Raw genomic sequence first — 25,206 nt, forward strand, 5'->3', positions numbered from 1 at the left:
AATGGGAGTTCCTTCCAGTGCTGCACGTCATTACGCAGCCAAGTTAGCGGGGGTTGCAGATTGAGTGTGGTAAACTCTGTGGCGTCTCGGGTGACATGTATTCCTAGGTATTTAAAGGAAGTATGAGCCACCTCCAGAGGGCAAGACTCCGGAAGGGGGGGAAGTGGCCCTTTGAGCTCATAGAGTATCGATTTAGACCAGTTAATAGTGTAGCCGGACACTCGTCCGTGTGAGTTGCATAGTGCTAGGAGGTTCGGAAGACTATTCTCCAAGTCTGTGAGGTAGATCAACATATCGTCCGCGTACAAGGACACTCTGTCCTCCCAGTGTTGGTCCCATCTGATCCCCCTCAGAAGCCGCGTACTTCGAATAGAGACTGCGAGCGGCTCTAGGACCAGTGCGAAGTGGAGGGGCGAGAGTGGGCACCCCTGTCTAGTTCCCCGACCCAGACGTATGTCGCGCGACGCATGACCATTCGCTACCACTCTAGCCACTGGGTCTTTGTATAGCAACCTGATCCATGAGATAAAGGTGGGCCCGAACCCCATGCAAGTGAGCACTGCGAAGAGATAGCTCCACTCCACCATGTCGAACGCCATTTTGGCATCCAATGACAATATCGCTGCTGGTTCCTGCAACAGTGGGGATCTCGCCAATACTCCGTGTACCCTACGAAGGTTCAGGGCCGTGCTTCTATGTGGCATAAAGCCGGACTGGTCTGGGTGGATCAGCTGACCTAAGTGCGGCATGAGTCTGTTCGCCAGCACTTTCGCTATGATTTTGGCTTCTGGGTTCAGGAGCGAGATAGGCGTATAGGATTTACAGTCAGTAGGCGGCTTCCCCGGCTTCGGGATGGCCACTATAGTCGCCATCCGCTGATCCGGGGGCAGCGTACCTTTTTCTCTACTTTCCTCATACATCTGGAGTAGGGGTTCACCCAGGGATTCCGACATAGTTTTAAACCATTCAATGGGTATCCCGTTAGGGCCCAGAGCCTTACCCGAACGGAGGGAATTGATCGCTAATTGAATTTCGTCAGTTGTCAAGGGGGCATCAAGGTCCTTCGCCGCCTCCCCAGTCAGTGTCGGCAGAGGCACGTGGCCGAGGGCGGCCCGGGCCTCCTCCTCCGTCACTTCTACCGTCGGGGTATATACGTCACTAAAGTGATCGGCCAATGCATCTACAATTTCCTCTGGCTGTGTAGGTACTATTCCATGAGTGTCAGTGATTTGTAGTATACTCCTGCCTCCCCCCTGTCTCCTGTCCAGCCATGCTAGGAGCTTGCTGGCTTTATCCCCAATGTCGTAGACTCTATGTTTAGTAGCGGCGATGTCTGCCATAGTCACACGCCTCAGATGGTCATTGAGGCGGCGTTGGTGTAGCTGTAGGGAATGTAGTGTGTCTTCTGACGGGTCAGTCATATGGGCGGCGTTGGCCCTTTCGAGGCCCAACTCCAGCTCCAAAGCCTCCCTTCCGTGCGTTCTCTTGTGGTTTGTTATCGCCGCTATAGCCTGTCCCCTGAACACTGTTTTATACGCTTCCCATAACACTGAGGGGGAATCTACCGAGGACTGATTTTCCACAAAATAGAGTCGGGTTGCTTTCCTCAGGTCCTTACTAATTGTTGGAATTTTGAGATACCCTGGAAATATCGGAAAGACGCTCATACGTTTGGTGCCTGTACTAGACATGGTCAAGGTAATTGGTGAATGATCCGAAATCCCCCTCGGTTGTATCTTCGCTTCATCAATGTTAAGGAGACCGTTCCCTAGTGTGAGAAAGTAATCTATCCTCGAAAGGCTATTGTGTGTCGCTGAATAGTAAGTGTATTGTTGCTGCTCCGGGTGTAGCAGACGCCACACATCCACCAATCCCTGTTCTTCTAGAAAAGTCTGGAGCTTGCTAGGGCCTTCTGTGTGTGTACGTGCTGGGAACCGATCGAGGGTATTATTGAGCGTTGTGTTAAAGTCCCCGCCAATGAGTAGTTCTCCTTCAGGGAGGTCTAAAAGGAACTTACCAAGGTCCGGCAGCGCCACGGCCTGTAGTGCCGGCGGGATGTACACAGAGACCACGTTCAGTAGCCTCCCTTCCCACTGGCCATGCACCGCTGCGAAGCGGCCCTGGTCGTCAATCTTCGTGGATATCACTATGTATTGGGAGGATTTTCGCAGCAATATGCCTGTACCGCGTGACCCCGAGGTGAATTCTGCGTGTGCGATCATGCGGTACCCTCGCCTGTCTAATGCCTGTGTGGCCGCCCCCATCAAGTGTGTTTCCTGTAAGAGGATCAGGGCAGGTCCCTGCCTTTTAATTCCTTGTAGCACTAGGCCTCTTTTGATCTTATCGCCCAAGCCCCTAACGTTCCAGGACATAATTTGTAATGGGGTTGGCGGGGTGAGACTATTTACCCTGGCCATGGCAATTGCTGGTAACGGGGCCTGGGGAAAATCGCAGGATATGGCTCATCCCGTCCCATGGAAGGATCTCGTCAGGCAGCGGGTCCGTCTCCCCGTGTGTGAGGTGGTGTGTGTGGGCAGGCACAGAGCAGGTGCGATGCCAGCATGCCTATCGTCTTGTGGCCCCCATCGTGTCATATGATATTGCGCATAGGCAGTGTTATACCATTCAGCATGTGCATGTGTCAAAACTTTAACTGGTAGGACCAACTGGTCCCTTACATTAACCATCCCCCTTCCCTTACTCACCCCCCTCCCTGCCCCCCTGCTACGCGGACTCAAAACTGCCCGCCCCCCCAACTGAGCAGAGTGCATGCCCCAACCCCAAAACATGCTACTTGCGTGTCGGGGTGAGGGACTCTCCGCAGTTAGCGGTCCCTCAGTCTCTTCCCGGGAGGTCCATCACCCAGTGTCCAGTGGCGGGCAGTATGCTTGCGGCACAATAGGTCCAGCAAATCGTAAAATCTGGAGGTCATTGATCTTCATTGTCCTCGCCCCCAACTTCGTCTCTCAGGGGCAAGCCGTTTTCTGGGCTCCCCCCCGATGTCTGGGATTCCGGAAGCCGCCCGGCATTATAGCCCTTTGGATGCCGGTTGGTTCGCCGAGGGTGAGGGCCCAGTCTCCATCCCTCCAGCCAGTCTTGCACGGATTCCGGGGAATCAAAGAAACACGTTTTATTTTCAGCCACCACCCTGAGCCTGGCCGGGAAGAGCATGGAATATGGGACCTCCCGTGCTCTGAGTTCTTTCTTCACCTTGAAGAAGGTTCTTCGCCTGCGTGCGACATCCGCTGTATAATCAGGGAAGAAAGCCACAGTGGAGTTCTGAAGTTGAACGGGGGGGGACGTTCGTGCCGCCTGCAAGATGGCATCCTGGTCTCGGAAATTGAACAGTCGGGCAACAATAGGCCGTGGGGACGCCCCTGGTTTCGGTTGACCACCTGGTACACGGTGTGCCCTCTCCACGGAAAAGAAAGTGGATAGTCCTTTTGGTTTAAGTTCATTTGTGATCAAGCTTTCTACATACAGGTCCATGGCTCTCGTGCCTTCCGACTCCGGCACACCAATAATGCGGATGTTGTTCCGCCTGGAGCGCCCTTCTTGCTCATCGAGCTTCTCGCGTAGTACCTTGTTGTCCGTCGCCAACTTCTCCATCGCCTGCTGGAGTTCAGAGACATCCTCAACGAGGAATTTTGTGACCACTTCCATGGCGTTGACTTTCTCCGACATTTTGTGGAGGTCAGCTCTGAGTAGCGTGACATCCGTTGAGATTGAGCCCACCGTCGTCTGTAGCTGAGCCAATGCCCGCATCACGTCGTCCAATGTCGCCTTCTTTCCCCCCGGGGCAATCGCGGATCTGCCTCCCGTCTCCTTTCCCGTTGTGGGGGAGGTGGCTGGCCTGTCGCATGTATAGCGTTCTATGCGGGTCTGCGTAGTGCCACTCTTCGGTCCTTTTCCCGCCATGCCTGTATTCTGCTTGGCTTTCAGGCCTTTCCGATCCAGCTTGTTCGGAGCACCTCACCCGCAGTGGCTGTAGTGCGTTGGTGTCTTAGCCCACGTGCTCGGGTGACTAGGAAGTCACTTTGCTGTCCACAGGTGTTAGCAAACCGGGTTCCGCCAGGCTCTGTAGGTCCGCCCCACCCCCCTGCAACAGGTGTGGTCCAAAGGGTGCGATCCGGCCCACCAGTAGGGTACAGATAAGTCCCTCAGTCACTGTGTCTCACAGGGCGGTTGGCGCTCTCGCCAGAGTGTCTGTCTACCGGGCGGGGTACCCGGTCGTGCTGTGGTGTCGGTGATTCTCCTGTGGCGCCGTGGGAGAACTGCAGTGTTCGTCTGGTGGCTGGCCCAGGTGGCTTTAGCTCGACCGCATTAAACGGGGGGGGGGGGGGTCGCACCTCACCCTCCCGCACCACTTGTACTGTGTTGTTAGGCCCTCCGGCGCGTAGCTGGCAAGATGTAAGCTTCTGCGGGGGTCATGGAGTGCCCGAGTCAGGATGCGGTGTGTGGCAAGACCCCCACCGGCCCGCAGTGTAATCAGTCCTCGGATGCTAACGGCAGCGCACACTGTCTGATTTACTTGTGCCGTCAGTTCCAAACAGCGGGGAAACACTTTTACGTGGTCCGGTAGTGTGCACTGACCTCCGCCGACCGGAAAATGGCGGCTGTCCTTCACAATCCTCAGCTCCCCCCCGCCACACAGGTCCGGAGGCGGCGGCCAAGGTGGGCAGACGCCGCCACCCCCCCTCCGGTCGCAGGCAGTGTAGTCGGTCGGTGTGTTCACCGGGTCCCGGCTGCCGTGGACGACGTGCTGGCACTTCCGGTGCAGGTTCCCCGGAGCGGCCTCACTTCCTGCAGGGCTAGTCGATCAGGAAAGGTCCCGGCTCAAACGGCCAGAGCAGGCCAGTCCGCAGCTTCGACGGAGTTCGTTCTCCAGACGTCGGATTTGGACGCCGCTTTCCGCCACTTGCGCCGCCCGGTCCCGGGCTCTGGTTCCCTCCTTGGGGCTCGGAAAAGGTGTCGGATTTTGGGCTGGATAGTCGGAGAGGCCGCCTCAACTGCGGAGCCTGTCCCTTATGCTGCCGCCATCATCGGCTGCTAGCCACGCCCCCCAACATTCTGTTTTTAAGCAGTTTATGCAGAAAATGATCAACTTATCTAGAGAACCAATGTTGGGTTGTGGGATATATGAGAAGGAGGTATACAAAATCGATGCCAAGATGTAGCAGGCTTTGAATGTCTCTATCTCACAGGAAATGAAGTATCCAACTATGGTGCTAATGTGTATGTGTGTGTGTGTGCGCGTTAGTTGTTTTTGTTCCCGTCAATCGTGATCTTTGTTACTCAGAGAAGCACCATAGTTTTTAATGCTTTTGCATCTTCCAGGATGCTCTGACGATGGAAGGAACTTCAGCCCAGAGCACACCAAGAAATGGTAGATGCGATGCCAGAGATGTCTACAGCATTGCCTGTGTAGACTGTACATCTTCTCTAACCTTATACTAACAATAATCGAGCAGATTTGCATTAAACCTCAGTGCACGGGGGAATGCTTTTTGCCTGCAGTGAGTTACTAACAGATCTCCTATTCTTCGCCCCTCAAGTCAGAGACACAAGACAAAGTCACCAAGCACGAGGTGTTCTGCTGCCAATTTATTCTTAGAACAGGCTGCAAGTGACTGAGTTAAAAGATAAGCGCACACAGAGGTAAAGTTCTGCTGTGTATGAACAGACAGGCAGCTATGACAAGCACCCGCTGTACTGCAAGCTCAGGCATTGCAGCAGACTCAGACAAGTTGCATGTCCTGTTACAAACAACCACCCCATTCTCCTTCTCTTTAGGTCCCAAGAATTTCCATCAAACCTCCCATCAAGTGAGAGCAAATACAAGGGGAATTAAGGACAATAAGGGAAAAGAAAGATAACAAGGGTAGAGGAGAAAATACTAACATTAAACCCATGGGCTGGGGTTCCATGTTCTATCGAGATCACATTCCGACACAGGAAAATGCAATGTTTCAAATCCAGCTTTTTTACTGACTGTTGCAAACCATTATGGGTTATATTTTCATACTAGATTTTTCGTGAGGTTTGCATGGGCAATCATGTAGCCTTTTGAAATAACAGGTTAATGTATTAACCTCAATTTGCCACTTACTGTGCAGTGGAGTGGTGTGGCTCACTGGTTAGAAGCAGCAGACCCGGGAGCAGAAGTCCGCCCGGGACCAGGGTTCAATTCCCGACGCGGCAGGGTCGTGGACCAGGGTCAGTGGACTCAACAATTCTCGCCTCGGTGCCTACTCTAACCTGGGGTCCCACTCGGAAACTCTGGGCATTAGCTTGCCTAATCTCCACAACGGCCCCATCAACGCCGGGGATGCCTGGCTCCACCATGGGGATTCCCAGTAGGGACCATCCCACAGGGAAAGCCCGGACGGGTTCCCCAGCGGTATACAGCGCCGGGACGCCCCTTTGCTGGGGCAGCTGTGCGCTTTACAAGTATACGACATTTAACATTTAACATGTATAGATATTAGTGGCATCCGAAAATGAAAGTAAATGAGGCATTGTAGTTTCCCGCCGAATTACTGGGTTCCTCCTTTACACAAGGTTGTGTAATCGAACCTATCCCCAACATTCCTCAGCAGTATCTGACTACCTTGTGTAAATCTATTATGTTTGTGAAACTAAGTTACTAAACATACCATACTGTCCTGGAGGGCAAATGTGATAAACAGATTCTAAGGATTTTTGAAACCGCCCTACATGCATCTCTTTGACGAGTCTAATGAACTCACCCAAAAGAAAAAAAAGAGCACTAACTTCAATGTCAGAACTTACGTATTTTTCCCCATGCTTCAATTAATTTGCACAGATTTCCAATAGCCACCTAGCCCCCTCCCCAGGATAACCAGCATCGCATCTGGGATCCTGCATTGTGCTGCTCGTGCCCGGGAGTCCTGGCAACACCTTCTGTGACTGACACGGACGGTATGTTATCGGCCTGTCCCACAGATTAATGTCCATGCCAATGAAAACAATTGGGAAAAGGTGCAAAATGTTATTTGTTTCCTCTGCAAACCAAAGATCACAACAAACGAGAAATCACTTAAAAGATTTGAGAATGCCAAAATTATGTCCAGATGATTATTAAAGCAAGCAGAGTGATACATTTCATGTTACAAAAAAAATTGAAGATTTTATGCAAAATATTTTTCATCTATCTACTCTAGGCCCTTCCAGAATAGCAGAATGTAAACAAATGGCTGTTATGTTTCTTTCTGAGAAAGATGTTCATCCTATCCTAGATGGTTACTGGTGAGCATCCTTATCAGCTCCTCAAAGTGCCAACCTGGAAGTGACGACTGGCAGCATGACTTCTCCTCTCTTCAGAGTGCATGTCACTGCAAAAGAAGGACTATATATACTAATGGGCAGATTTACGAGCCCCCTGCGCCACCAGTTCGTCACTTTTTATGATGTACTGGAGGCGCATTTCACTTCTCCATATTTACAAGGAGAGGAAAAGCCACCCTGCGTGACATTTCGTCTCCTAGTAACTATGGCCCCTTCACATGCAGCACTTTGGATGGAAGGAGCGTTCCATGGGTGTTGCTGTGGGTGTTCCCACGCAACACCCATGGAACGAGACACATTTCCAGAATTACGAGGAATCGTAAATCTGGAAATGTGTGTCAATGATACGCAGGGGAGGCGTAGCGAGAGGCAACGAAGAGAAATGTTTTCATTTCTCCTCATTTTTCCCTCTTTCAAAGCATGCTGCATTCCACAGCACACATTGAAAGAGGAAAATGCTTGTAGTGATTGTTTTTGTGAAGGAAGGTCTCCCCATGATTAAGGCATCCTTGCACTATGGTGCAAGGGTGCCTGTGCTAGCGCATTGCTGCAGTTTGTGCACCAGCGCAGGGGAGAGCACAGGAATGCGACATATTATTGTAAATAAGTAACATTCCTGTGCTTCGGAAATGCCGCAGCGTGGCTCAGCCAAAGGACTTGCGTTGCCACCTGCAGTACTTCCTTGTAGATCAGCCCCTTAGTCTGCCAATATTGATGCCAAGGAGGATGAGGTAATTCCTTCCAAACAGCTCCCATTCCAAGATGGCACTTGCATTACTCCTTTCAGTAACATAGTTCCAATCCAAGATAAAATATGTCATTCCAACAGGAGGTTTATGTCAGGTGATACCACAGAGGGTATTAAAAGCCTCAGCAAGAACTGGTCTACGGTTTGCAATGGTTTGGGTATGTTGCAATGGGATTGCTGTCTACTTTCCTCTATATTTGTCCTCTATTCCCCTATGTCTGATGTGTGTGTGTAGTGTGTGTGTGGGTGAAACAACCATTACAACGCAGTCATTACAACGCACTACCTTTACAATGCAGTCATTACAACGCAACATCCTTTACAACGCATGCCATTACAACGCAGCCATTACAACGCATGTCACTACAACACATGCCATTACAACGCATGCCACTAGTAAGCATGCCATTACAACACATTTTAAGGTAAGTAATGGGAAATAGTAATTTTTACCCCTACACTATCCAACACTTACCCTACTGATGAACTGAATGGACTGGGAATAGTAATTTTTACCCCTACACTATCCAACACTTACCTTACTGTTGGACTCACTGGAGTGGGAATAGTAATTTTTACCCCTACACTATCCAACACTTACCCTACTGTTGCACTCACTGGAGCTGGAATAGTAATTTTTACCCCTGCACTATCCAACACTTACACACTGTTGCCCTAAAAGTATTATGCATTGTAATGGTACGGATTGTAATTGAATGCGTTGTAAGTGTAGTTTCTAAAAATGAGTTGTGATGGCATGTGTTGTAAAATCATGCATTGTAATGTATGTTGCAATGTAAAAACCACATTGTAAAGGAATGCGTTGTAAAAGTTTGCTTTGTAATGTGTCTTATTCCTGTGTGTGTGTGTGTGTGTTCTGGAATTTTACCATGTCTGCTGCTTCTATTTCCCTCCTTTTTTGTGGGTCATGGACAATGCTGTTCAACAACAGTTAATTTATTGTGCCATGTATTTGTTGCATTTTTTAGGCTCATGCTTTTTCACCAATTTGACTTGTGTTTCCTCTGAAGGCACTGTCTGGATACACACAACTGATCCTCACCCTCACCAATGAGCCAACAATCGCCAGAAACAACGTCCTCAGCGGAATGAAAGCTGTCGCCACCTGGATGAAGAACACCTGACTCATCCTAGGACCCTCACCCTCGGCATTGAATGCGCCCTGGTGGCCCTACACCCTGGGAACCCTGCCAACCCCCACAAACCACGCTTGTATCCTCGCCATCATACTGGCATCCTCGCTCTCAATGAACCATCAGATCAACACCATTGTCTCATCGTGCTTACACACGCTCCACCTGCTTCAAAAGACATTCAGATGGATCCCAACCAAATCCAGAAAAAGTCACCTATGCACTCATCAGCAGCAGGCTTGACTACGGCAATACACTCTATGCTAGTGTCAGCCAGAAATTCCTCAGGAAACTTCAAAATGTTCAAAACAGAGCAGCCAGACTGGTCCTCGACATCCCTCGCTGCAGACACATCTCCGAACACCTCTGAGAAGTCCTCTCGCTCCCAATCAACAAAAATCACCTTCAAACTCCTCACTCATGCCTACAAAGACCTCCAAGATGTAGGACCAGCATACCTGAACCACCGCCTCTCATTCCACATCCCCACCAGTCACCGTCCTTTGGATCCACAAGACAAGAACTGGTGGAAGATCCTTATCCAGGTCTTCCCAAGACCTGGAACACCCTGCCTACCCACCTCAGACAATGCCCATTGCTAACCCAATTTAGAAAGGACCTCAAGGCTTGGCTCTTTGACTGGAGGCCTCAGGGCAGACGGACCAGCAGCCACCGCCCCTCCCCTTCCAAGCACCTTGAGAGCTTCATGGGTAAGTAGCCACGCTTTACAAACCCTAATTGATTGATTGGTTGACATATAGTGGTGTCCTAGTACAGTGTCTAGTAGAGGGGATTTCCCCTACCTCTGAATACCTAGGAAGGCCATCAAGGACCAACTTGGATGCCCAACACTTTACAACTGGTCACATGTGTCTTGAAAGTATCATGTATACCTAGTGTCCAACCTATAAGTAAGAAGGTTTTTAACAAGTGTTTTGGTCAATGACCTACTTTACATCGTCTCAAGGTTTGTCGGTTTTATGCCCCACTCCAATGTATTTTGAATTATGTTACTTTTTTTCAAGACTGTGATCCATTAGTTATGTGATCTTTGCTCATAACGTGTGACCTAGACTGCTACTTAACTTCAAATAAACACCACTTGGAAGATAGTCTTGACAATAACAATAATTATGACAAGTAAACTATTTAAAAATTCATTAATTCATTAAAGCATTATCTAACAATATTAAATTGTTCTCTCTACAACTTCTAAAATAAGACGTACCGACACTAGCGTCTCCTTCTTGTGGGGAGAACTCTGCAGTGAGAAAATAGAGGGGTTAACAGTCAGATGTTGTGATCTGGGATGATGTCCCTCCCATCCTAGTATCACAAGAACATTAAGAACACTGAAAAGATTTAGGTATTGAGATGAGCACTTGAAATAGAAATTTAGTATTTCCAACAAAAAAAATTCAGGGTCAAAAACGTTTTATTTCAGCCACCAGGGTCATTAAAGAAGAATTCATCACACAACAATGTGCACGGTGAAACAGTTAAAAGAAAGCATACATTTCCCAAAATCATATATGATATATATGTATATACTGTTATGAACATCATTTATAAATATGACATATCATTAATAATGGGATATTAAAAGAAATAACCCAGATAGGGAACATATAAGACAAACTGAGAGTTTAATCATTAGACAGGTGATCAACCTAGGGCTTTTTTGCCTAGCACCCACATTTCTCCCAAAATCTTTGCAACAGAGGTGATCAGTGGTATAGAAGAGTCTGATCTGAGAATACGGAGAGCGTCCTGGTGATTCCTTACACCTAGTGACATAAATATTAGCGCCAGCCATTTATGCTGGGGGGATGAAAAGCCTGGGCTAGCAAACAATACATGCAAAACACTTTCCTTCTAATGGTCACACGAAGGGCAAGTACTACCTCCTTCACCCATCCAACCTGTTGTGAATGACCTAAGAGGTAGGGTACCTATACAAAACTGGAAATACAGCTTCCTATACAATGGCACAGTTACAACATCCCAGAATAGTTCCCGCCCACACCGTATCTGGATGTCCATGTAGTCACTTGTCAGCTTAAGAGTGGCTGACTTCCAAACAACCTTGTCATCCACGAACGACCAGTATTTCATTTTGAACTCATCCAGATTAATTAGTTTGGTTCCACAAATCATGAAAGCCTAATGAATACATGGCTGAGTTCATATTTGGAAGCCATAAGATTGAGTTAAATTGGTCAGCCTTCATGACACCCCTCAGGCTATCAGTCTATTGTTCAAGCTCAGGAGTGGTCTACAGGCCCATTCAGTACAACGGTACAACAGTGGCCATAGACGAGTTTTGTATGTGGCCCTTGTAACACCTACGCCACTAAACAATGGGTATAAAGGCGTACTAGGTTGGAGGGAAGTCAAATTCCTGAGACACCTTTAGTGATGTCATGATGAATGGCAAATCCCCACATGCATTTTTGCATTTGGGATGCATCCTCCCAAATGCAAAAATCGCAATTAGCAATTGCATTTAGGGAAACGCAAACTGCGATGCCTTAAATGCATTGCAAGATTGCATTTAAAATAGCGATTTCACTATTATGGACTGCTAAATACTGATTATTTCAACCTCATGGTATTTAGCAAAAACGTATTAAAGTGCATTTTTTTAAGTTTCAGGTTACACACACAGACGTCGTTGGGGCATGTGTGTGCACAACATGGGTGCACAATACATCACAATTTCAGAGGTGCAACAGGGTGTCCTTTTGACACCCTTTCACCCTTAAAATTGCATGCGCAATTTGCGAGTACCTATTGGTATTCGCAAATTGAGCATGCAATTTCCCATTCATTCCTATGGGCCTGTAGGCCCCTAGAAATGAATGGTAAGCCATTCCTTAATTGCGACTCGCAATTTGCGAGTCGCAATTAAGGAATGTTTAGGAATCGCTATTTTAATAACGATTCCTACATGCATAGGCTTTTGCAAGTCCTTAATTGCGATTCCTTAATAATCGCAATTAAGGACTCGCAAAAGCCTACCTTGATGCATGTGCCCCATGTAGTTTTAAAACCTCCCAACAATGGAGCATCTTCCTCGAGTTGTGCCAAGATGGAAGCAAAGTCATTAATGAAAAGTGAAAACAGGGTCGGTGCCAGCACACATCCCTGTCAAACGTCTTTGTAGACTGGTACTCTTTCTGTCAAATGTGTCTGGTCTCCTCCCATCTTATAAGTGCATAATTGACTTCATGTGGGCAGATTAAGAGAGATAACATTGGTGAGGGCATGTGCATGTCGGCCAAAATTCTACACTGTTTCGGTCTAGAAATCATATCAAAGGACGATTTTAGGTCAACAAACGTGACATACAAGCTGCAACACGGATCATTACAGTGGGATTCAGGACATTAGATGTGTGTGTGTGGTTTTGATTCAATGCGTTAAACCACTGAAATCTTTCAGTTATGGTAACAACCATACAACCCACACCATACCTCATGCCACCCTCCATACTCAACATATCAATTTGCCAATGGTACAGAAACAAAGAAAACAACTATGAAGGCAACACCATGGCAAATGGGTATGATGTGTGTTGTGTGCATCCATAATTATAACTTGCAAAGTTTCGTAATTTTACATGTTTGAGCCAAAACAATAACTTCGTTTTAACTATATGTTTTTTTCAAGCAATGACGATCATGTCAAATGAAAAGATACTTCTCGATTTGAGTATTCATTTCGAAGAGTAAAAGGAAATTTCTATGAACTATCTAACAATATTGGACTTTATATCTTCTCTCAGATAATCATTTGTACCTTGTTTTGGTCACATGAAGTTTTGATGCTACAAGGTTACCAGTGATCGGAGAGTTTAGCACTGGGCGAGATTGGTGAGCCCTAATAAGGGTGAAACAGTCTATGGTTGCTTCTGTTCTGATTCAGGGAGGACCTAGCATGGCAGTTCAGACTGATATTCATATGGCAGGTTCAAACTAAGGTGGCATAATGCGCAAAATAACAATGGTCTGGGATGTGGCACTGAGTATTTACTAGTTGATCAGATTAGTTCAAGCATTCCAACTATCACTTTTTTGTATACATCAGTGTGATGTCCCTGCCCAGGCAGGACTTTCCTCTGTGGTCAGCTTGCTGCCCCTGCCCCCTCCTCCCTGCCCTCTGTTGTCCGAGTCCATGGCCCTGCCTCCCTCCTTCTGCCTCGCATGGATGTGGTGCCACTGTCCCTGCTATTTACCCTCTGTGGTTAGCTTGTTGCCCCTACGAGCACCCCCTTCTATTGTTCAAGACCATGCCCCTGCCTCCTCTCTCCAGCTCTGCATGGTTCATTGTGCTGCCACTGCCCTTCCGACCTACCATATGTAGCTGCTATCTCCCCATCTTGCAGATGAGGTGACTCAGCCAACCAGAATGAGGCATATGCACCCCCACTGGAGGGTGGCATAATAGGGGGTGTACCCACCACAAGGAAGGGACCCATCGGTCCTAGCCTTTACCTATCTGTAACACCCCTAAATCTAGTAACCCTGAACCTTGCCTCCTCAGACAAGACCCGACAAGTGGGAAGAGTAGAAGAAGGCCCAAGGAAACCGTGCTAAAACTAAGAAGAGGAGGACGCCCACTGGCCTGTCCCCACCTCGAACCTGCTCCTGCAAAAGCCTGGTATGTCCTGCAGCCAGTAGACTCAAGAACCCATAGGACCTGCCCTGCCTAGCAACCCAAAGACTTTGTATCCCATGACCACCGTATTTGCTCACCCACAGATTCTGGCTCCGGCCAAATGCACGAGTCTGCACCACTCTGCACCCAACGCCCTACGGCCTGAGTTTGAGTGGCCCAATACCACTAGAAGGTCTTCCTGGTGATCCAGATCTGAGATCTGGTGATCTCCAAGTGAAGCCGGCAGCCTCTTTCCGGAGGATCACCGACCAAGTCGAGAGCTGGTAAGCAAAACCCGCCGTCTAAAAACACCCCTGCACCCAACGTCCCACGGTCTTGGATGGCCCAACCAACATTTCCCAGCATCCCCAGACATCCCAACTTACCTCTCCCATCGGTGGTCACCTCCAGAAGATCTTCGTCCCCCAGCCTGCAGTCTTGCTGCAACTGGAGAATCCCCATTGCAAACAACAGGACACCCAACGTCAAAACAGCACCCTTCACCCAACCGCCCCAGCGCCACTGTGGGTGTACCTTGGGTGCTAACTCGTATCCCCCTTTACCCTGAGCTAACACTATGAGCTTTGCTCCCACAACTTTGTAGCCTGCTCGTGAGCAGCCACCAACCGGAGGCCCCTATCTCCCCTTGGATAATACTGGGCCTCAGCACTCTGCACTCGGCCTCCCTAGTGGCGCTGAGGGTGTTTCAAAAGTGCATCCTTGACCCTGGGAAAACCCTGTTTCTAACCCCCAGAATACCAACTCCCGCAACCAAGTACTTACCTGTTAACCGATAACCACATTTTCGCCGTAGGAATATAGTGACTGTTTTTCTTTGAAAATTTTCTATGAGAACTTGAAAAAATGCAAATAATTAAAAACTGCTTTACTTACGTTTTGTCTAGGAAATGTCCAAGTGTGATATCTAGGCATATCACACTGAATAGAAAAAGTAATCCATAAATTAATCTGTAAAGTCATCAAAAGTAATCTAACAGTGATTTAAACTGTATTGAAAATATTTACAAACCTGTAACAAAGACATTTTCATTCATCTTTCTTGTATTGTTCAACCTGCCTTGAAAAGTACCATTCACACTGACCTGTACCAGGCGTGCTTCGTTCTAGAAAATAAACATAACTAAATATTATTTTGATAGTTTTTGAGTGTGTAACATCATTTTCTGCCTGAGTGTGTACAACACTTGCTTGGCACTACCCTCTAATAAAGCCTTACTGCTCGGCACTACCCTCTAATAAAGCCTTACTGCTCGCTCACACAACCACAAATAGAGAGTAAGGTGCTCTCTACTTTTACTACTGCCTACCTTTACGGTTCCACTGTACTCTGTGCACACTACACCTCATTTTGGTATAGTATATACAGAGCCAGCTTCCTGCACATAATGAGTGCATGGGTGGATTGGAACTTGTCACTACGAGTTCAACAGCTCCATGATATTTCACCAAATTCCAAGATGTTTGGTATAAGGCATTTCAGATTAATTAGCCCACACTGTTGCCAGTGTTTGATTAATTAATAAATGCAGTCAGAGACCACCTCAGCGGTGCCCCTGCAAACATACCACATTTCTAGTGTTTTCACAACTGGCCTGCATGCTGCCATCTCTAGACATGCTTCTGACTGCCTGAGATGGGAGCCTTTTGCTCTTGTGGGTCAGAAACAATGCCTGCTCTGGGTGGAGGTGCTTCACACCTACCCCAAGAAAGAACAGCATTGAACGGCGCAGAGCCTCACAGGTTTTCTACCCTTTGTTATGCTGATTAGGGACTCTCCAGCTAGTGAAGATGCCCACACCCCTGAGCGAGCCTTACTTTTGGCTACAATGTCAGCGGGAATATTATTACAAGAGAGCCGTGTCCCCTCTCAGCCAGGACCACCCCTAAGGTGCCCCGAGCTGAAGTTACCCACTCCTTTGAAAATTCTCCATATTGTTTTGGAGGATTATAGCCAATAGGGTTCAGGATAGGCAATCTCACCAGAAGGAGTTGACATACAAAGGGGGTAGGCCCCCTGAAGATAAGTAGTTCATAGGCTACTACCTTTTAACCTCTTTAACACCCCTAAATTGAGCATTTATTGGCACCCCTGAAACATAATCCTCATTGTAGGAAAGTAGGATCTATTTTCATGGTTACCCCCATCTTTTGCCTGGTGTTATGCTGTTTCTGACACCTGCTAATCAGGACCCCAGTCTCAGTGCTTTTTCCCCTAAAATGGATATGGTGAGTACTTAGGTATACCAGATTGGCCACTGGTGTACCCTTATAGGTCACCAGTATATGGTACCAAAGTACCCAGGGCAAAGGCACACCAGGGGTCTCCCATGGGCTGAAGCATGTATTGTTCCACCCAAGGGAGACCACTCAAACTGTGACTACATGCCTGCCGTTGCAGCCCTTGTAAGCTGATGCTAGCACCACTTACGGCAGATATAAGTTTCCTTATATCTGAGGTCACTGCACTTGAAACCTATAAGTCACCCCTAAGGCAGGCCTTCCAGCCCTGAAGGCAGGGTGCTTGGTTCTAAGTGTGAGGGCACCCCTGCATGATCTGGATGCCCCTACGACCTTTGGAGTCCAGTCTCCCGGGTTGTAAGTGCATCAGCTATTACGATGTATAGAGTGGCCATGAATCATAATGCGAGGACCATCTCTAAACTGGCTGTAACGAACCCTGTCATCTTTGGTATCAACTAATGAGAAATGGAACTCGCACAGCCCAAACAATAATCCTAGATATAGAGTGAGTTCAATTCTGTTGCGTGCTTCAGAGAACAACGCTGCCTGGCCTGACAGCGTGAATTCACAAGAACTAATACGATGCCCGCCCCCTGGCACTGGAAAGCTCCTCCGGGAGGCCCTCTGTGCTCCTGGTACCAGTCTTCCAGAACCGGACAGCAAGCAAGGGCTGCTGCCGACCAGGGACATGTTTCTGCCCTCCTGCTGCTGAGCCAAGCTCGAGCAGGAGAAGGGAGAAAAATAGATATTGTGTCACAGGGAGGTGTCATTACCTCCCAGACATGGTTTAGTGTATTGGGGCAGGGTGGGGGCGCTTGCTAGCGTCACCGTGACTGCTTGACGGGTAAATTTGGTGCCTTCTTTGCATACTCCAGTTCAAAACAATTCAGGGAGCAGTTTGCTCCCGCTCTAGCATGAAACTGGACAAAGGACTTTGTAAGTTTCCTCTCATCCTTCCAGTCCCTCCTCTGGGAGGAACCCCTGTATCTTCGCAACCCTGTCCTCAGGGTACTTAAGGGCTTACCTGTGGGTGAGTCCCTAGATTCGTCATGGGACAAGATTCAGATCAGAAACCACTTCATCTTTGATTGTCTGGGCACGCTGGACGCCGCTACACTTTGCTCTGAGCACCGATACTGTAACTACAAAGACTCCTGCTGCTCTTGTCTTGTTGTCCTGCAACGTCCATTGCTGTGCTCCATACAGGATCCTCGCAAGCCCTGTTGACATCCAAGATGCCTGAAGGAATCTCAATTGAAATGAAGGATTCTCTCCCCTGCATCTGCTGGCAGAGAAACACAGCTGACCGGACTGCTGATCTTGGTCTCCCACAGACTCTCAAAGGCTCAACATTACAGGTGGTGGTTCTGCAACTCCCTCAAGGCCTGCACTGTCTTCTCACCGAGCTTGAGGCCAGCATCCCTCATCGGAACTGTTGGAACAAAACCCCTCTGCACCGCATCGACTGTCTGTTACCAAGGCTTGTTGACTCTCTTCCTCAAAGATCTTCGGGCTCCAAGAAGCTCCAACCTGAAGCATCTCCTGTAGCCAAGACCATCATCCTCCCCTGCACCGACTCCCGACTCACCTGCTTGTGGTGAATCACTTGGATCTTGCTGGCCCTGACACTGCCCCACTTTTCCTTGCCCCGTTGTGTGCAGTTGCCAAGGCTTGTTGGTGTTCCTGACGGACACCGACCCCTCAACTCTCGACATCCGATGTGGGACAGCTTGTGAACGGCTCCTAGTCACTGTGTCACCTGGGCCACACAGTTGCAGCTCCAAGGTCATCGTCAACTCTCCTGCATCACGCAACATCCGTGGACATTTGTCTTCTGTGCCTCCTGGTCACTCCTGAGTGGCATAGACTCTCTCCCCTCTGCTTGCAGGTACTCCTCATTGTGACTCCACCTTTGAGGTCCAGCAGACACTTTCAACTTCCTCACCAGATGCATCTTCCTTAAGTCCTCCATTGAGTTTGATGGCAGTTTTTGAGGCCACTTTGCACCTATGCACCCTACTTCCCTGGTGTAGGTATCCTAGTTCCTATGGTATCGACGGGTGGAATGGCTCTCCAACCTTCGGTCTTCCACTAGGTTTCTTCATGGTCCACTGGGAAGGGTCCTTCTTCTCTAAAATTGCAACCACAACTCGCCTATTGATTGAATTGAGCACCATGTGATGTTTCCACTCAGCACAAGGCTCCTGTGGGTTTCCTGGGTACTTAACTCTGGTGGTTCCTTGGGTCCCCAGCACTTCTACGTCTGCTGTGTACAGTCTTGACGTGAGTTCTGGTTCGCATCCCATTATTTTAGCATATAGTTTAGTCTCCCCCAGGAGACCATTGTATACTTGAGCTACTTACCTGTTCTATATGCAAAGTGTGCATTGCATGTATATCTCCGGGTAGGTGATATTTTTATGTGTTAGCGAGTGTTTAATGATAAATACCTATTTTATAAATGCACTCTGTGGTTCCTTTTCACTTAATCTATACCAAAATGATTATGTTCTGGTAAAACAAGCTGCTTTATACTCCTTCTGGACTAATCCTGAAGGCTGCTCTCCACAGCTACCACTTACAGAGCTTTCTAAGGTTGTCTAAAATCACCATATGGGTTGTCTGGATTAGTGCAGGGTTCTACACCTACATAAGTGAGCACCATATATTAAACCAGCCTCCTACACCCAGATTAACGACTACCTACAAAGAAGAGGACAAAAAAGAGCCATGGAGCAGAGAAGTCTGAAGACACCAACTGACTTGACCCCAGCCCTACCAGCCAGTCTGCAGCCCTCAAAGACTCTGATACAGAAGAGCGCGTTGTCCCGCAGCCCAGAGAACTACAGTCCCTGGGAGGACTGCCTGCCTTCTAAAAAGACTTTTAATCTCCTGTGGACAGCTGGCCTGTCAAGAAGAAAACCAACTTTAAAGATAGGTGCTCTGCCTGCGGAACAGTGAAGTTGATCACCTCTGCACCCGACGCCCACTGCCCAAGTCCAAGTGGTCCACCGGTCCAGAAAATGTTCCCCAGCAAGCCTGAGCAAGAGTCCCTCGTGGGTTGACCCGTGCCAGGCTCCAACTGAACACCTGCAGCCTCTGCACGAAAACACACTTGTAAAGTGGCTTCCGATGCAAAAGGACACACCCCCTAAGCCCCTGGGCCTTGAGGAGATTTACCGACGGTGTCCTGACATTCTTACACATCCCAACTTTCCTGTGCAGTTGTAGGTTTCTTTTGTCAAGCCTCCTGGCCTGAGCCTGCAGCCTTTTTGGATTCCAAGATTCTCTGTTTGTTTGCATTGAGTGCCCAATGCTGTGTTGGCACTTTACACCCAGCGGTTTCTGTTCCTCTGAGAATGTAAGTTTGGTGCTGCCTTGTGGACCCCCTGTGTATACCTTAAGGCCTAGAGACTGGGTAACCAAACTGTACTACTTACCTGTAAGTTGTTCCACTTTGATTTCCCCTTTCTCCATTGGACAACATTGGCCCCAGATCCTGAGTGTGACCTCTGCACCCAGCCGCCCCAGTGCCGCTGGTGGTGCAGTGAGATCACATACCTAAACCTTGCCTGGTACTGATTCTTCATCCAAAAGCTCAAAATAGTAAATCATTTACTTACCTGAATATGAATATTAATGATTGTGTTTTCCTCCCATATAATAACATTGTACTGATTGAAAAATGCAATGTCCATTTTTCACATTGAAAAACAGTGATATTGCAAAACGTATATTGCTGCAACAAAGTATCTTTGATTCTATGAAATAAATATACAAAAAGTAATAATTTTACAAACCATTGGTCCATGATTTAGTCATTGAGTGTGTATAATCATTTCTTGCCTGTGTGTGTACAACAAATGGTTGGCCCTGCCCTCTGATAATCCTAACTGCTCGCCCAGACTACCATAAAAGAGAGCATTGGTATTATCTACTTTAGCCTCAGTAAAGTTTCTGGGGATCTGCTGTACTCTGTGCTAATCCTGGAGGTGAACTCCGCTCCGTTCGCGGAGTTTACAGTGTTTTCCACACTCAGCACAGGACATGGAGTTTCCAAAAAGCCTGCTCCATGGAGCAGAGTTTTTTTCATGGCTCGCGCTCCTCAACGTCAAGTTGGCGAGCACAAGCGAGGAAAAAGCACCTCCTGATGAGATTTTTCTGCACTCGCACTCGCCAAGGTCTAATTGGCGAGCAAAGAAAATCACCTCTTGCTAGATTTCTCAACTCGGGCAGTCGGATTTCTCAATGTGAGTGGTTGTCATGAGTGATGTCACTGACCATGTCATGAGTGATGTAATATGTGACGTCATCAGCAGTGCATTGCACACGCAAGTTATAGTGAGTCCAACTAACTATAACGTGGGAATTTCAATGGTTTTATGCGAGTAAAATTTCCAGCTAACTATAACTGGTGTGAAACCTATGTTTTTTTCAGTGAATTTAATAGGTTTTTTAAATGCTAATTCCTAACTATAACTGGTGTGAAACCTATGTTTTTTTCAGTGAATTTCATAGGTTTTTTAATAGCAAATCTCTGTAGGTATGAAAAGTAATATTTTTTATAACGAATTTTATATTGTATAATTATGTAATAGTATTTTTTTATGTTTATTTTTTATTTTATTTTTTTGCCCCGGAGCGTTCCCGGGGCGCGTACCGATGCGCTCACCGTGAGCGCATTTTACGGCGCGCCCCAGGTCGCGTACCGGTGAGCGTCCCGTTAGCGCTATTGCCGCGAACGAAAACAACATCGTGATGTTTAGCGTAGCCGCGTGATGTGTCATATGACGCACTGCGTAAGCGCACCCGGAAGCACCCGAGCGCATACGATCGCGCAACGTAAGCACCGCCGGGCGCGCCACGGGGCGCAACGACGGGCGCGCAGCGTAAGCGCGTCGGGTCATGTGACCTGAAAATAACACTTTTCATTGGTTCAGATCAGTTTTGGTTTCCAAATGATGAAAGCCTGGACCATGTGACTTGAAAATAACACTTTTCATTGGTCCAGCACAGTTTTTTTTCCCAAATGATGAAAGCCCCCACCTTTTTTCCTTATTCTGACTTTGTCCTTTGACTGAGGAAGACCTGTTTGGAGATCTGTCACTAATCTTTTGTACTTTAAAATGGCTACAGTAGCAGCAGCAGCTGGAGCATCTGCACCACCACCACCACCACCACCTAGAGGACCACCACAACATCACATAGGTGGCCAAGAAGAAGAAGAGGAGGAGGAGGGGAGAAGGACATTCCTGCCAGAAGACAATACCCCATATAGGCCAAAGGAGCACATTGTATGGTAGTTTTTCTCCATCCCAGAGGGCAAGAAGAAAGTGAATGCGCCAAAGGTGACTTGCCTAATCTGTGGCACTGAACTTTCAAGGGGGAACCCTAACAAAAAATATTCGTTTGGCAATAACACCATGATTCGGCACATGCAACGCCGGCACCCTAACAACTATGCTAGGGCAGAGGTCCGAGAAATGGCCAGGAACCCTCCTCAATCTTCACCGAGCACCTCCCAAAGAAACCAACCCACTCCAACGGGTCCAGAGGCAAGAGAGACAATGTCTACCATTCAACCCAAGTTTGCTGATTTTAAAATCGTACACACATTTTGTGGAAAGACACTTTGCTATGGTGAGCAAAGTATAAAACTTATCCTCTGTGCTGGTGATAACCACAAGTGCCCGAAAAAAAACCCTCATTTTTTCCTGATTTTTTTTTGCTCTAGTTGAGCCATTTACAATTCCCTGTTTTTTGTTTCTCCCTATAAAAAATACAGAAAAAATATAAAACTGTTCAGAAAAGCCAAAAAAAGTAAAAAATGTTAAAAAAACAATAAAAAAAAGATAAAACAACAAAAAGAATAAAAAAACAGTTCTTTTTAGAACTACCTTTAATTTATAAAAACTAAACCTATATTTTTAAAGAATCTCTGTCAATCTTTTTTCTGCAGGGTACGCGTACCGGTACGTGCACCAGGGCGCGCACCAAAAAAAAAAAGAAAAAAATAATAATGAAGGAGTGAGCATGAGGGAAGAACACAGAGAGAGTAATGTTAAGAGAAAGAGAGCTAGAGGGAGCAACACAGAGGGATTGTTTATTACATAGTAAAAAACAGAGAAGGTATAATAGGATGTTATTGAGAAAAGGAAAATGAATAAGGAGCGAAGTTAGGGAAGAGAGACGAAGAAGAGTAAAGTAGAGGTACTGGGAGAATGTGAGTGGGTGTTGAAAGAAAAAGGAAGGACAGTAAAGAATGGGGAATGAAGGGTAGTGACAGAACCGGGATAAATGAACAACGGTGAGGGAGGGTGAGAAAAGAGCAGTGAGTGTAAGTAAAGAGGGGTGAAAGAGGGTGAAAAAACTGAATTAGGGTAAGACATGGGGAGTGACAGAGAGAAAGGACAGAGAGAGTAAAGGAAACAGTGACTGAAAGGGTCTGAGTGAAACAGTAAAGAAAGGTAAGTAAGGCAGTGTGGGTGACTTATAGGGAGTCAGTGGGTGTAGGTGGGGGTGTGGGGGTGTAAGGTGTGTGTGGGTGTGGGTGTGTGGGGTGTTTCGGTGTGGGTGGAGGTGTGGGTGTGTGAGATATGTGTGGGGGGTGTGTGGGTGTGGGGGGTTTGTGTGTGGGATGTGTGTGTGTGTGTGTGTGAGGAGTGTGTGTGGGGGTGTGGGGGTGTGTGTGAGGTGTGCGGGTGGTGTGTGTGTGGGGTGTATGTCAGAGGTGTGTGTATGTGTTGGGGGGGTGAGGTGTGTGTGTAGGAGTGAAGTAAATAATTAAGGAAAAGAGAATGAGTGAGGGAGCAAAGGAAGGGAACAGAGGGTAAGTGAAGTAAAGAATGGGGACTGAAAGAAGTTGAATGTGAGAGGGGAAATAGGGAAAGGGGAGAAAACATGGATGATAAGAATAAGTGAGGGAAGCAGAGTAAAGAAACAGGAGTGAGGTTGGTTGAGAAAATATTAGTGAGCTTAAAGCAAAGGGTGATGACAAACTACATTTTTTTAGTCACACTTACCATATAATAAATGTAACTTTAATTACATTTTTTACTACACTTTGTATCTGTGAAAGAGAGAAAAAAAAATAAGTTACAATTAGTAAAATATGTATTTTAAAATAAAAGATACAAATGAAGAGGTTAAAAATCATAACAGTGTTTTTAGAAATAAAGTAAGAGTGAAGGACACAGAAAGGGAAATAAAGTAAGGTAGAATGGCCAAAAAGAGGGAAGAAAAATAGAAGGAGAGCAAATGATTAAGAGTAAGGCATATAGATTCACTGACAGAGAGGAAGAGAAGAACAGAGAAATGAACTGAAGGTAAGAAAGATACTAAAAGAATGTGAGTTAGCAAAACTAAATCAGGAAACAGTAGTAAGTAAAAAGATAATGACTGAGACGGAAAGGAGTCTAATTAAGGATGCATTTAGAAGAATGAGGAATGGAAGATAACTGAGAGTAAGTGAAGAACAGTCATAGAGTGAAGGGATGAAGGGAGAGAGGATAATATAGAAGGATTGAGGGAAAAGGAGTGAGGAAGTTAGTAGACAGACAGACTAAGAGAAAAACTGAGTGAAGTGGAGTACAATGAGTGAGGAAAGGAAATGAGTAAGGGAGCAAAAAAAGGAAAGAGAGGAGAAGAGGACCATAACAGTGGTACTGAGAGAAAATGATTTGGTGATGAAAGTAAAGAGAAGGACACTGAAAGATAGGGATAGTAATGGAACCAGAGTAAAAGAAATGGGATGAAGAACGATGACAGAGGAGCAGTGAATTTGTTGTAAGAGAAATGATAGAAGGTAGATAAACACAAGTGAACATAACACAAGGAGAGTGAGGCACTGAGGACATAGAGGTAGTGAACGAAAAATAGAGAGAAGAGGTCAAAAGAAAGGAGCAAACAAAGATAAGCGAGGGAGAGTGGGTAATTTATAGTGATAGAGTGCGACAATACTGCTGAGTGAGTAAAGAGGAATTACTAAAAGAGCAAAGGAGGAAAATACTGAAAAGGGAAGTAAAGCAGAGAGACTGAAAGCTGAAAAGTTATGCAAGGGAGAGAGGGGATGCAGACAGTTGAAATGAGAATGAGGGGTTGTGAAAGAAGTGGAGTAAAGGAACGGGGTGAGAGAGAGTGAGAGAAAGACATTATAAGTGAGTAAAAAGAGCTGAAAGAGGGTGGAAAAAGGAAAGTGAGTGTCAGACAATGAGAATACAATTTAAATTACACAATACAAAGTATAGAATAACTTGTACAACATGTTACATAGTTTATTTTTGCTGTTCTCAGAAAATATTGAATTTCACTTAAAACAGTGAGTTCAATTTACTCATCATATGACAGCGGGGAAAAAAACACAATCTAAAAGATTGTGTTTTAAAAAAAACCTTAGAACCTTACAAATGACAAATGTACTTTAATCTTTGATTCACTTACTTTTCCTTTAGGCCAAATAGTATATCATGAAGTTCCTTTTTTCGTTGGAAAGTACTCTGCTGTTCACTAAAAAATCCATTTCATCGACTTTCTAGAAGAAAAGCTCCAAGAACATCTGAAATATTTTCATTATTTTCATATACTCCTTTTATTCAGTCATGACTCTTTGCTCATTCCTTTACTTTTCCTTTAGGCCAAATAGTGTCTGATGTATGAATATATTTTCAAATTAATTAAAAGAAACTCTGAAATTACCGTTTTTCCGACGTTCTGAAAGAAAGGCTCATACAACATTTTCACAATATTTAAATATTTGTAATTTCATCTCTGACTCACTCATGTTCATCATTTTGTATGATACTGATATCACTTACTATGAGATCCACTTACAGTACCTATATGACAACTCAATTATTTATATTATCTGGATCACTTTAGCTCAGAATATAATTTTAAACAGTAAACTAACTTTTATTAACTGCTCCCGTCTTCATAGGCCAATTACCTTTACTTAAATTTTGGTTCTAAAAACACTAGGTAAGAATTTTTTAAGTCAAAAGGCAAACGTTGTTTGAAAGTCAAATGAGTGTCATTACAGTGAGTCCAACCTTTACGACATTTTAAATAGCATGTGTA

The 25,206-nt window shown here is 46.4% G+C and overlaps 1 protein-coding gene across 1 annotated transcript in view; it reads right to left on the reverse strand.

Moving 5' to 3' along the window:
• LOC144773827 (uncharacterized) overlaps positions 1–25,206 on the reverse strand; it is a 1,242,163-nt gene that overhangs the window by 120,898 nt on the left and 1,096,059 nt on the right. The window contains exon 7 of the mRNA XM_078658922.1: positions 10,439–10,471. Coding sequence (XP_078515048.1) covers positions 10,439–10,471 — 33 coding nt within the window. The remainder of the gene's footprint in view (positions 1–10,438; positions 10,472–25,206) is intronic.

The sequence above is a fragment of the Lissotriton helveticus genome, chromosome 8 (genome assembly GCF_964261635.1).
Source record: "Lissotriton helveticus chromosome 8, aLisHel1.1, whole genome shotgun sequence".
In the NCBI taxonomy this organism is placed as follows: Eukaryota; Metazoa; Chordata; class Amphibia; order Caudata; family Salamandridae; genus Lissotriton; species Lissotriton helveticus.